The following is a 14,892-nucleotide window of genomic DNA, read 5'->3' as shown; positions in this document are numbered from 1 at the left end:
CCTTTACTTAAAAGTAACCTCAAAGTAGGCCTCCGCGGCGGCGATGACTTCCTCATTCGACTCAAATTTTTGCCCGAAGAAGTTTGGAAACAAAAAGGAATCACACGCGGACAAATCTGGAGAATAAGGTGGATGGAGCAGCAGTTCGTAGTTCAATTTGGCCGCGGCGACGGCGGAGGTGTGAGCCGGAGGGTTGTCATATTGGAAAAGCAGGTTATACAGTTTCCTGCTCCGTATCATCCGAAATGTCGACTTTAACTTCATTCAAATCTTCATCATCGAAATCAATTGGTTCCTGAATATCATCTTCAGCCAAAACTTCTAACATAAACTTTTCCAAATATTCTTGTTCCTTTTTCCAGGAACTCAGGAACAGGAATAAATATATTCATTTCCAAATAAAAATACTACAATTTCCTTTTAAAATGTTATCTATTAAACCCAAATATAAAAGTAATCTTCGCCCCACAAGCTTGGTACACAAATGCTCGCACGCGGACCGTCAGTCCGCATAAACGAATACTGACCTAAAAAGCGAACGTTTGGAGGGCAATCTTTATACTAATGCAAATCAACACAATTTAGGAGACTGCTGTCACGCACTTAGTCGTGTGACTGCATATTAGGGAGTTATGGTCAAAGGACCCCGCAGAAACGTTATGGGAAATGGCTCTCTGTCAAATGCTCTGAAACTTTGGGTTCTGGTAGTCCTTGATAGACCTGGATCCCGCGTAAGAAAAAAAAGTTGATTAATAGCAAGCTAAAAATTTGTTAATAGCTTAACGGTGTCTAGTCGGACAAACATTGATGCACGGGAACACTGGAACAGGGGAAGTTTTAACGGTGGAGCATGATAAACGTGTCGTCCTGACAAGTTTATGATGGTGAAAAATAGTAAGTTGTTTTTAAGTTTATTCAATAGCCAACGTTATATAATATATAAAAAAATGTTTGTCCGACAAAAAGGTTGGGCATTTTAACGAGTCCGACACGTAGAACATGTCACATCACAGGAACTATGTTGGTGATGAATAGCAGTCTGATTTTTGCATGAGAGTTTAATGAAAGGTTGAAAAAGCAATTGGAAGTTCTGTCGGACAAAATGAATGGGAAATTTTCCTAGTCGGACATTCTAAACATGTAAGATATAGACAAAAATGTTATTGATAAATAGCAAGCTAATTTTGATTTGTTTATGTACAAACTATATTTTGTAACGCAAAAAGTTATATGTCGGACAAAAAGTTTGGGCAAATCGAAGGAAATAAATAAAAAACATTTTCTCAGAATGACTTAGTCACACATTGATAAAGCTATTTTAGTTGTATATTATTATTTATATTCACATATTTGCATGTGCATATATATACATGCACACTCCAAAAACAGTGAGGTAAGTATCAATGCATGTATATATTGCAAAACAATTATTTTTTTGGGTGGAGTTTGTTCTAGATATTCTCAAAATGATAATAAAAAATGTCAAAGAACATATGAAAGCAATCTCTTAGGGTTTTCTAATTAGACGCATCAGAAAGTACGGAAAATTTCCTACAAAAAACGTTCTATACATTTTTTTCCATACTCAAATCTTAACCCTGTAAACGACATTGAAAAATGTGAAGAGTCTAAAACTTCGGTGCTTATAAGAATAGACGTAAATATGACACATTATGCTTAGAAGTATGTATTAGAAGGCTGCATTTGTCAGTGTGACACTTTGTGCTATACAAAGTAGTATTTGAAAGTACATGGTCTCTGAGTTTCTGTTTGCCACGTGTGTTGGAAATTAAAATTTATATTAACTATGGAGTGTTTTTGTGTCTATTTTTGAGTGTCAACAGTTTAAATTTTAAGTCGCCAAATCAAAAGTGAAACCATTCAACGGAACATTTTTAAGTAATTTTCGAACATTTTACAAAGTTAGTAAAATACTTGGTCATCAATTCAATGAGGTTCAGTTGCCAGATAATTGTGAAAATTCTATTGAATATCATTCTTCGTGCTATAATGCTTTGCTTGATTGAAAAAGGGTACCTAAATAAATTATTACTAAAATTATATAACGTAATTTTTCTCAACTTTCTACAAATGAAATAATAATGTAATTAATATGTCACATGGCTAGAAATAATTTGCTGCCAAAATAAATCGATTAGTTTAAATTTGAAGTTACGATTGCAATTTATTATGAATTATTGTCAAAAGTGACAGTTTTTCTTAAAGGGAAATGTATTCATAGACATAAGGGTAGACAGGGAATACAGTGCAAAAAGTCGATAGGTGGTCTATCTATCTCTTTTAACCAAGCGATCCCGCGCATGTGGCAGACAAAAATAGCTAGACCACTCAATCCATAATATAATTTGCCTGATCTACTATAAATGTATTACAGTGAGGTATCTAAATGATGTTGAGATAAATCGAAAGATATCGATTGTAATTGATTGCAGGTATTTTTGACATAGAATAATCACCCCTTATTAAAATTTCAAAAATTATTTTTTTAAATTGTCCGACTACAAAATCTACCCCTTATTTTTTTCCGACAACAGTCATTCTTGGTAAGGAATAATTTACTTAATTAAATTTCGTCTTTGTCGGAAAGCTATTTATCACCAGCATTTTTGTCTATATCTTACCTGTTTAGAATGTCCGACTACGAAAACTTCCCATTAATTTTGTCGGACAGAACTTCCAATTGCTTTTTTAACCTTTCATTAAACTCTCATGCAAAAATCAGACTGCTATTCATCACCAACATAATTCCTGTGATGTGACATGTTCTACGTGTCGGACTCGTTAAAATTCCGAACATTTTTGTCGGACAAACATTTTCTCTATATTACATAACGTTGGCTATCGAATAAACTTAAAAACAACTTGCTATTTTTCACAATCATAAACTTGTCAGGACGACACGTTTATCATGCTCCACAGTTAAAACTTCCCCTGTTCCAGTGTTCCCGTGCATCAAAGTTTGTCCGACTAGACACCGTTAAGCTATTAACAAATTTTCAGCTTGCTATTAATTAACTTTTCTTTCTTACGCGGGATCCAGGTCTATGATGTGTAGAACAAAAGACTCAATGGGCGCATAGCTCCAAAAAATCATGGGTTTAAGATATAAGCCTCTGAAGTTATAGGTACAGTGAGGACGTTTGAGTTGGAATAAATTCATTTTCTCGAGAATGGCCGACTCTAGAGATAAATTACATGTCAGGTAGATTTTTATTTTTAAATAATAATTTTTTGGCATATATATCATACTAGTGACGTCATCCATCTGGGCGTGATGACGCAATCGATGATTTTTTTAAATAAGAATAGGGGTCGTGTGATAACTCATTTGAAAGGTTATTAAATTATCTATTCATTAATATAAACATTAACAATATTATTTATACAGGGTGCCCAAAAATTTTTTTTGAACTAAATTAATTGAGACAAAAAGAAGAATGTATATAATTTATTTAATTCGAAATACATTTTACTGTTGTCCTAAACCAGGAAAAAATGTTTATATGATAAATAAATATTGCTTTTCGCTTAAATTCAATATTAAAGCTGCCACCCACCTGCCTCTTAGCAGTTTGAACATTTAATTTAAGAGAAAGTATGTCGAATTAAATAAATTATATACATTATTCTTTTTATCTCAATTAATTTAATTAAAAAAAATTTTTTGGGCACCCTGTATAAGTAATATTGTTAATGTTTATATTATTGAATAGAGAATTTAATAACATTTCAAATGAGCTATCACACGACCCCTATTCTTATTTAAAAAAAATCATCGATTGCGTCATCACGCTCAGATGGATGACGTCACTAGTATGATATACCTACATGCCAAACGATTATAATTTTAAAATAAAAATCGACCTGATTTGTAATCTATCTCCAGAGTCGCCCATTCTCGAGGAAATGAATTTATTCCAACTCAAACGTCCTCACTGTACCTATAACTTCAGAGGCTTATATCTTAAAACCATGATTTTTTGCAGCTACGCGCCCATTGAGTCTTTTCTTCTACACACCAAGGACTACCAGAACCCAAAGTTTCAGAGCATTTGACAGAGAGCCATTTCCCATAAGGTTTCTGCGGGGTCCTTTTTAATAGTGCGGAGCGAGTGTCCGCACGCGGACTTTGGAAGGTTAACACGTTGGCTGCCATAATGTTAAAAAAAATGGGTGGCCTACGGCCACGATTTACCGTTTGTATGATAACGAGACAACTATGGTGTGCCAACTAGTGATGTAACGAATATTCGCATATTTTTGCATATTCGCATTCGCGAATACATATTCGCATATTTTTGAATATTCGTGCGAATATGAATATCAGAAAAAAATTATTTGAAGATAATATTAGGTTCATGAAATCAAAATATATTCGCTTCTCATCTTTTTTTTTAAGAAAAGATAACTTAACCTCGTATAATCACATTATCAGCCTTCACTTTATTTTATTATTTGGTATTATGTAATAAAGTTCAAGATTCATATTGATTTACGCTAAATATCAATTAACTTCTCATTATAAATTTAGAAAATTTACAAAAATAGAACCAAATTTAAAGAAACTGAATATAGGGCTTTTCATTCACAGTCATTTGTTTCGAGCTTCTGTCATATGTTGTATAATCTGTATATAATATTCGTATACACAGATTATACAACATATGACAGAAGCTCGAAACAAATTTAATGACAATCGATGAAAAGTCCTATCCGCATTCGCGAATAACAGCAGATATTCGTATTCGCGAATGTTAAAAAAATAACATTCGTTACATCACTAGTGTCAACATTAGAAAAAACATTTGTGTCTCACGGCAGCCAACGTGTTAAATTTAAGGTACTAGTACACTTTAGAAGACCAAAAATAAGCATTTTTTCAAGATTTTTTTCTCAGAACCTTTGTTAAAAATGAACATAAAACTTTTTACATATTAATATCTAACTTTTAGAGAATACAAAAATATATCTTTTTTCATTTATGCACGTACACTAATATTGTAGAGGGCGCCAAAGTCGAAGCCTCGAAAAAAAGTAGTTCCGATGGCGGACAGTTACTCGTAATCTCAGGATTGGGATATCTGAAACAAAAAAATCGTACGGCATTTGACAAAGGAAGGTTTCTTACGTGACAATTTACCACCGTTAGTGAAAAATTCAGCAAACAAAAGATTTATCAGAAATTTGAAAAAAAATTGTGAAAAAATTGCCCATTTTTCTTCAGTTTTTCATGGTTAAAAAATATTTATTTTTTTGTCAAATTGTGATAAATTCTCACGTAAGAAACCTTCCTTTTTCAAATGCAGTACCAGTTTTTTGTTTCAGATATCCCAATCCTGAGATTCACTGTTCGCCATAATTTTTCGAGGCCTCAACTTTTGCGCCGTCTACAATATTAGTGTACGTGCATAAATGAAAAAGATATATTTTTTGTACTCTCTAAGATTTAGATTCTTCTTATAATACCCTCTCCTATCGGAGGTTGGATATTATAATGGCTATGGTCACTTTTGTTGGCTGCTGCTCTGAATAGTTGTAATGAACTACAGTTAAACCATTCTCTAAGGTTCCTCAGCCAGGAGATGCGTCTTCTTCCTATGCTTCTTCTTCCTTGGATCCTTCCTTGCATAAGAATTCTCAGCAACTCATATTTTTCTCCTCTGGTAACGACCCAAATATTCCAGTTTTCTAGTGTTTATAGTTTTCATAATTTCTAATTCCTTATTTAAACGTCGTAGCACTTTAACATTGGTAATCCTTTGAACGCACTGAATTTTCAATATTCTTCTGTAATACCACATTTCGAATGCTTCTATTCTTCTTATGTGTTGTCTCTTCAATGTCCAAGCTTCCATTCCGTACAGCAATATAGAAAATATGTAGCATCTTAGAGCCCTCAATCTGAGAGGCAACCGAAGGTCTTTGTTTGTAAGCAGTGTCTTCATTTTTATAAATTCTTGCCTTGCAGTTTCAATTCGGACGTTAATTTCTTTGCTTTGCTTTGTTAATGTAGTAGGGACATGCGCCAGTTAAGGGTCACCTGCATACAATGGGGCTGTTTCATGGAGACTTGAGCTGCAGACTCTGTAACAGAGAACCTGAAACAGTCAACCATATTTTGCATGACTGTGAGGCATTGGATCGGAGGCGGCAAACATTTTTCGGAGACATCGAAATGACTCCAAATTTATATGGCACCCACCCACTAGACCTGTACAAGCTGTTACAGGGTTCCAGAATTCTGGAATGGGTTTCATAAACGAATGGAAGATGTACAATAAGCCAAGTGGCTGCAGTACAACCGGTTCACAACAGACGGCTTCCAGGGAAAAAAATGTCAGACCCTGTCGAACGCTTTTTGGAAGTCGATGAAACAGGAATAAATATCCAGGTTCATATCTAAGCATCTGTGAGAAAGGACATTAAACGCAAACAATGCCTCTCTTGTTACAAGTCCTTTGCGGAACCCAAATTGGGTATCATCCATATCATATTCTAGCTTTCTGTATAATCTTCCATGAATCACCTTTAGAAATATTTTGAGGGTATGGCTTATTAGTGATATTGTCCTATAGTCCGAACAATCTTTGGCATATATTGTTTTTGGTATTGTTACAAAAGTGGACACCAACCATTCCTGAGGGATTTTTCCGGTTTTATATACTTCAATAAACAGATCCAGAGTACCGGTAGAGTTTCATCGTCTAGACATTTCAGTAATTCCGCAGGTATTTCGTCTGGACCTACAGTTTTACCGTTTTTTGCGTTCCGTATTGCTAAGAGTTGGATATTAATACGTAAAAAGTTTTGTGTTAATTTTTAATAAAGGTTCTGAGGAAAAAATGATTAATTTTGGTCTTCTAATGTGTACTAGTACCCTAACTGCAATTTTTAAGCTGTTAAGATTTTTAAACAATAAAATTGTTAAAATGATAAATAAATGACTTTTTTAAAATAGTATATCATGATACCTACTTTCTTTTATTTAACATTTTAGGAATGAACCACCTAGCTTTTGTTGCACATAGACAGTTTCCTTTTTTGAAGTCACTCTGTAGCTTTCAGTCGACTGATTGTCCTATATGATTAAGTAATCCCAGTATCAATTATTTTCACATATCGGATAAAACTCTGCATATTAAGTTTCAGGCAAGGTAAATGAACTATCGAAACCATAGAAGAATATCAGCAGCCATACTTTAATTCACCAAAGAAACATGAACTTTAAAAGTGTGTAACAACTTTACTCAAAGAATTTTTGTTCAACTTAACGATAATTATTAAATATAAGTATATGTAATTACAAATAATAAAATGCACAACCAGCGAGTGAGTCAAGTAGTGTGATGAATTAAAAAAATATTTTCCAAAATGTTTGTAGATTGAATTAATTACTTGTGTTTTAGGAGTATAGGAGTGTAATAGGAGTATAATAATATATCCAAAAAAGGTAAGTGCAATGTTTTCCTATATTTATATACTAGGCTTGTAAGAAGATGGTGGAGATAATGTAAATAAATGGAGACTTGAAAAATAAAAAGATTCTTCTTTAATCTTTTCCAATAGACAATAGTTTACCTTTTCTATTTTCAGACAAAATTTATTCAAAGCGCATAACAATTAACGTAAGTGTATGTATAGCATTTTAAATATAAATTTTTGTTAAGGGATGGGTACAAACTTTCGGCTTCAATGCAATTTAAATGGGATTCATTTTTCTTTTTTAAATCCTGAGAAAACTAATTAGTATAGTATAGTTGATCTAAAAGATGGCATAACCCAGACATCCAAAGTGAAAGTTATCCTTCAACACCAAATTGTTCTATAAGGTCCACACAATGTCCAGAAAAAAGTCACACCATTTTGAGCGTCGGGTTTGGGGGGAGAGGGGGGTGAAATCGGAAAATTCGTAGTTTTTCAAGTTTTTCGCCAATATTTCTAAAACTATGCGGTTTAGCATGAACAACCCTCTATACAAAATTGTTCTACATTAAATTTAAAATAAAAAAGGCCCTATGCATACTTTCTAAAATGAATGGTTCCAAAGTTACGGAGGTACTATAGTATAACTGGTCCAAAAAAAGGCCTAACCCAAGCATCCAAAGTAAAAGTTTTCCTCCAACACCAAAATGTTCTATATGGTCCACATATTGTTCAGTAAAAAGTTACCCCATTTTTAGCGTCCGGTGTGGGAGGGAGATGGGAGAGAAGCCGATAAATTAGTAGTTTTTTTTACGTTTTTCGTCAATATTTCTGAAACTATGCTTAGCGTAAACAATGCTATATACAAAAATGTTCTACATGCAATTTAAAACAAAAAATGTTCTATACATAATTGTTATAAAATCAACGGTTCCAGAGTTACGGAGGGTGAAAAGTCTAGGTTTTCGATACTTTTTATATTTTTTGGGCAATATTTATGATATAACCATACCAAAAACCCAGACATCCAAAGTGAAAGTTATCCTCCAACACCAAATTGTTCTATATGGTCCACATAATGTTCAGAAAAAAGTCACACCATTTTGAGCGTCGGGTTTGGGGGGGGGGAGAGGGGCGAGAAATCGGTAAATATAAAAAGTATCGAAAACCTCCACTTTTCACCCTCCGTAAATCTGGAAGCGTTGATTTTATAACAATTATGCATTCAACCTTTTTTGTTTTAAATTTTATGTAGAACATTTTTCTATAGAACATTCCTTACGCTAAAGCATAGTTTTAGAAATATTGACGAAAAACGTAAAAAAACTACTAATTTACCGACTTCTCCCCCATCTCCCCCCCCCAAACCGGACTCTCAAAATGGTGTAACTTTTTACTGAACAATATGTGGACCATATAGAACAATTTGGTGTTGAAGGAAAACTTTTACTTTGGATGTCTGGGTTAGGCCTTTTTTTGGACCAATTATACTATACTACCTCCGTAACTTTGGAACCGTCCATTTTAGAAGGGTTATGCATAGGGCCTTTTTTATTTAAAATTTAATGAAGAACAATTTTGTGTAGAGGGTTGTTCATGCTAAACCGCTTAGTTTTAGAAATATTGACGAAAAACATAAAAAACTACGAATTTGCAGATTTTTCCCTCCTCTCCCCCCCCCCCCCCAAAGCCGACGCTCAAATTGGTGTGACTTTTTTCTGAAAATTATGTGGACCATATAGAACAATTTGGTGTTGGAGGATATCTTTCACTTTGGATGTCTGGGTTTGGGTCTAACTATACCATACTAAATAAGTATTTTTGAAAAATTTAAACGCACAATGAAAGATTACGTTATTACCGAGGGCCGAAAGTCCCTGAAAACTTGTATAATGTTTATTTTAATAAGTTACAGGGGTGAAAAACTAAGAGAAAAATTAAGTGTGATTTTTAATTTCAAATATCTCATTCAAAAGAAACTGTTTATTCATTCTAAGGGACTTTCGGCCCTCGGTAATAAAGTAATCTTTCATTCTGCATTTAAATTTTTCAAAAATACTTATTAGTTTTCTCAGGAATCAAAAAAAATGATTACATTTAAAATACATTGAAAATTTTGACAGGCGTCAAAGTGTTCTTTTCCTCTTAATAGTATTTTTAAAAGCATTTTAACATTTAAACATTTTAAATAGTCCAGGCTGTATGCTCGCACCGGTTAAGTAAATCATTCCGATTGGTTTTTTTGCACAAACTTACTCAAAAAGAAGTCCTTATAACAAATCCACAGGGTGCCACGAGGTACCGCGGTCGGAAAATTGTTTAAACAATTTTTTTAAACAAATTCAAAAATCAATTTTTTTTACTTTTGACAATTTTTTTTTTGATTCTTTGGGTCATTCTGAGCAAAAAAGGTCTCTTGTGATTTTTCTCTAAAATTGACTGTTGTCGAGATTTAAAAATGGAAAATAGCCATTTTCAACGCTTACTCAGTTAAAAATTATTATGAAGGTCAGAAGGTGACCAAATCAAAGTTTAAAGCCCTCCCATCCATGTATGAGTATGAGTTTATGTCCTTGTAGGTCAGTTGTGCTGATAGAAATTCATTATTAAGCTAAATAAACAACATTATTAGAAAATCCCGAAACAGGTCGATTTTTATTTTCAAATTACGATGTTTGGCATATATAGCATACTAGTGACGTCATCCACCTAGGCGTGATGATGTGATCATGATTTTTTTAATGAGAATAGGGGTCATGTAATAGCTCATTTGAAAGGGTATACAATTCTCTATTCAGTAATATAAACATTGACATAATTATTTATACAAGGTGTCAAAAACAAAGTTTGTTAATCTAAATTAATTGACACAAAAAGAAGAATTCTGTAATTTATTTAATTCTAAATACATATTACTACTGTAAGAAAACAGAAAAAAAAATTGTTTGAAAAATAAACATTGATTTTCGCTTAAAAATTAAATGTTCAAAATGCCAAGAGGCGGCATTGCCCCGTAAGGGTTACTGGCGCATGTGTGCAAAAAAGGATTTTGGTGCCCCTTAAGGCATTTTGGATGAACTTTTGAATTTTATTATAAACTTTAGAAGTCATATTTATTTTATAGTCCACTCACTCAAGGTAAAATATTACAAAATCTACGAATTTTAAAGAACAGTTTGGATCGACATGGAATTTGACATACACATCATAGCTACCATGTCAAAGAAAAAAGTGATATTGTTCCGATTGTGCTTTTGCCTTAAATATGAGTTTCACCCTTTCTCGCGCGGGGGTGACAAAACATACGTCCAAAAAAGTCCGGAATTGGATAAAATGACTAATTTTAAGCGACTTTCGTTCTACAGAGTTTTTTCACTAATTTCAATACTTTTCGAGTTATTTGCGAATAAATATGTTCATTTTTCACCAAGAATAAAACAGCTTAGACGGTTTTTCGCAAATAGCTCAAAAAGTAAAAATTTTCTTAGCAAAAATATAGCTCATAAAAAAGTGAAAGAAATGTACAATATGAAGTCTGCATGTCCAGTAGAAAGCAGAGTTAAATCTAATGAAAAGTATCCATAAAGAAACTTTATTTTTGTTTTTTTTTTATGTTTATAATATTAAAAATAAGTACGTTACTCTCAAAATAATAGTGGTCCCTTTTTTTGGTAAAAAATCGTAAAAATCACCCCCTAATTAGCATTCCAAACTACTAGTTACTTTACTTATGTATGGTTTATATGATTGAAGTTTTAAGGGTTAAAAATGTGTATTTTTGAAAAGGCTGTTATTAAAAGGGCTTGAACGAGTCACTAATCACAAGTGAATGCAAATTTCGAACAGTCATATCTTAACCAATTTTTGTCTTATAGGAAAACAAAAAATTCAACATATTCAGAAGAGCCAAACCTACATTTTTTACTTTTTGAGATTTTTGAATAATAATTTTTAAGTTTCTTTTAACTGGATGTTTTTTTCAAAATTAAAAAGTAATTCTTTAAAACCAAATTTTTCAAAAATGACGTCTTTGAACCGATGAAACTTAAGGATCATATAAATAATACATATAATATAAAGTAAATGTTAAAGCGATAACGGTTCATTTAATTTGGGATGTTTTTGGGATGAACTTTATTTTGAGCGTTGAACTTACTTACTTTTGATGCTAGAAACTAAAAAATAAAAATAAAAATATAGCTTTTTTAAACACTTAAGTTGTAATGAGTTTTCCCCCAAAAATGCTTAATTTTTTGGTTATTTCACGTAGAAAAATTTGATTTGGAATTTGAGGAATAAGAACCTACTGGGTTTACAGACTTCATATATAAAACATTTTTTTCACTTTTAGGTAAGCTATATTTTTGCTAAGAAATTTTTTTTTTTCGATAAAACACTTTTTGAGTTAATTGCGAAAAACCGTCTAAAAACGTGGTTCTTTTGTTAAAAAATGAACATATTTACACGAAAAGTATTGAATTGGTGAAAAACTCGATTGAACCAAAGTTGCTTAGAAATAGTCAGTTCATCCAATTTCGGAATTATTTTGAATGTATGTTTTTCACCCCCAAGAAGGGGTTAAACTCACTCTCAGGCAAAAGCCCTGGCACATCAGCACAATCTCACTTTTTTCTTTGACATGTTAGCTATGTGTATGCCAAATTTTATGTCAATACAAGCAATTCTTTAAAATTCACAGCAAAAACCGTGAGTACATACACTATTATTTGAAGAATAAAATATCAAAATGAAACAAACATAATAAAATCATAACAAAATAAATTAAAATGCCTGACTCCTGACATGTTCTCGCACATAAGAATCGGCAGTAACTGGATGATATACTAATACAATTTCGTGTGTATTTATACCTTCTTGTTCTTTAGGTGTCGTGTCCATGAACATTTTTTTCGACCAATCCATCTCTTTCCTTACACTTTTCCTTGTATTATAAGGAGAAGTAGATGGCATTTAGGGGTTCTCTAATTATATCGCCGAAGGGGTTCTCTAATTATATTATATTTTGTTTTTCTACTCGTTTTCTCCTGTTTATACTTAGCCTATTTATATTTCTCAACTATTATTTTAAAATTAATTTTTGTTTTGTTTTTGCAATTTTTGACCCCGGGTTTTGGTGCCCGTGTGCATTGCACACTTTGCACATATGGTAGCGGGGGCCCTGAGAGGCGGGTGGGTGGCAGCTTTAACATTGAATTTAAGCGAAAGACCATATTTATTTATCAAATAAACATTGTTTTCCTATTTTTTGACAACAGTAAAATGTATTTCGAATTAAATAAATTATATACATTCTTCTTTTTGTCTCAATTAATTTAATTTAAAAACATTTGGACACATGTATATATATATATATATATATATATATAAAAAAATTTTATATTTATTGCGAGCCATGCCGATATTTACTAACTCGCGCTAACCTCTCCTTGTTTTATATATATATATATATATATATATATATATATATATATATATATATATATATATATATATATATATATATATATATATATATATATATATATATAATTATGTTTATATTACTGAATAGATAATTAAGTAACCCTTCAAATGTGCTAGGAGACCCTAGCACCCTACGCACGACCCCTACTCTCATTTTAAGAAATCATCGATTACGTCATCACGCCCAGATGGAAGACGTCACTAGTATGATATGTATGCCAAAAAGTCGTAATTTAAACTTGACCTGTTTCGGGAATTTCTAATTCGCGAATTCAATCGACTATAGGTGGCAGTGCAGTTGCATGAAAATGGCCGATGTAATTGGGATAACGTATTTTGGTATAATTAATATTGTTATTGATGTAATTAATAAAAATAAATAAATTATTACTTAAATGAACATATCCGACAAGCTTTCAAACGACGTTGATACATAGGTTAACGGATGATTTGTTTATATTTTCATCCCAATTCCTCTAGTTCCAAATAAGCGGCAGCACCGTCGCTTTAGCTCGCGAATAATGTAGTTTATTTAGCTAATAATGAATTTATGCGTTACTTTATGGACGCACCGTATATATTCCAAAAACATAATTCTTAGTAATATGACAATATATAATGTTTTCTAAAAGTTTTTTAGCTACTATTTTAAAAGTATGGATACCGACTTTAGACCAAACCCTTTATGTTTGCCGCTCCAGAAACTTAGCTATGGTTTGGGACACATTTTTAATGATTTATGCGCCGCTATGTGGTTCAGTTACACTTTGTTTTTTCTTCAAGTGGTGTTAGAAATGAAATCTACAACAGCTGGATTTCTCCTTATGACTGGTAATTACGTTGAATTGTATAACTACATATTGTGTTTTGAAGAAAGGCAGATTTAATTTCGATAAAGAGACCACCAACATTCGCTTATGCACATTTCGCACCTCCGCCAAAGAGTGTCATAAATCAAAAAAGCAAAGTATTGAGAAAATTACATTTAAAATTTGTGGTAGAACTTTTCCGGGTTTAATTCAAAAACTATTAAAGTTAGAACAATAACTATTTTAGTGAGTTACAAAGATTTTTTTTAAGCTCTACAAAATAGCGTATTAAGACTAATAAAAATATTTAAAAAATATTTTTGAAGATATTCTTCTTTAGCGGAGAATCGATTGAGGGTAAAATTGTACATTTACCGCGCGCCTGCGCACACTGACAGTATGTAGTTCATTGCTAATCTTTCAAGATAGGTATGTATGTATCTGTAACCGTGCCAATAAGTCATCAAAAGAATATATTAGTGGTTTTAGGAAATGTGTTATTTATTATAATTCTTGTGTTTTTGGATTAATAAAATATTATGTAAGCATAACATTTTTACACTATATGTCGCCGTGTTGTGTAATTATATCCGAAACTTACATATCTATTTCTAGAGCCTCGATGGAGTAGTTAGAAATGCGTTAGCACTGAGATTGGAAGGTTGCGGGTTCAATTCCCGGGTGATTCAATTTTTTTTTATTTTTGGTTGTTTTAATAAAAATTTTTTGAAAGTGGTAGATAAGAAAGTTAGTTTGATTTTTAAATAAAATACAAATAACCTTTTAAGTATATTTACTTCAGACTATACTTCAGTATATTTACTTCTTTACTTTAACCAGAGTATTATGCAGCTGCTGAATTTTCGTTTTGCAAAGAAATTGAGAATGTTTATACATTTTTAATTCATTTACTCTTTTGAGTATTAAGGAATCTTTCTTGTTGGAGCTTTACCATGCTGAGTAGATGAGTTGTGAATTATTTAAAATTCTCTCATCTTAATTTTCTCGGCACCTGTATGACTTATAAATTGTAAAAGTCTCAGGAGGTGTAACCAAAGAAAGTATTCCACCTGTTGTCAATCTGGTGGTACGGAGGCGATATTTATTGTCGTTTTCTGCGCTGCTTCGATTGATAACTTAGTTTAAAGGATCGTTT

At 32.3% G+C, this 14,892-nt stretch overlaps 1 protein-coding gene across 1 annotated transcript in view; it reads left to right on the top strand.

Moving 5' to 3' along the window:
* Nucleotides 1-13,561: 13,561 nt before the first annotated feature.
* The window catches only part of LOC126886614 (major facilitator superfamily domain-containing protein 12-like), a 55,426-nt gene continuing 54,095 nt past the window's right edge, over nucleotides 13,562-14,892 (top strand). Inside the window, exon 1 of the mRNA XM_050653604.1 lies at nucleotides 13,562-13,758. Coding sequence (XP_050509561.1) covers nucleotides 13,584-13,758 — 175 coding nt within the window. The 5' untranslated portion in view covers nucleotides 13,562-13,583. The remainder of the gene's footprint in view (nucleotides 13,759-14,892) is intronic.

Source organism: Diabrotica virgifera, chromosome 6 (genome assembly GCF_917563875.1).
Source record: "Diabrotica virgifera virgifera chromosome 6, PGI_DIABVI_V3a".
Classification (NCBI taxonomy): domain Eukaryota; kingdom Metazoa; phylum Arthropoda; class Insecta; order Coleoptera; family Chrysomelidae; genus Diabrotica; species Diabrotica virgifera.
This window is presented reverse-complemented; position numbering and strand designations above follow the sequence as displayed.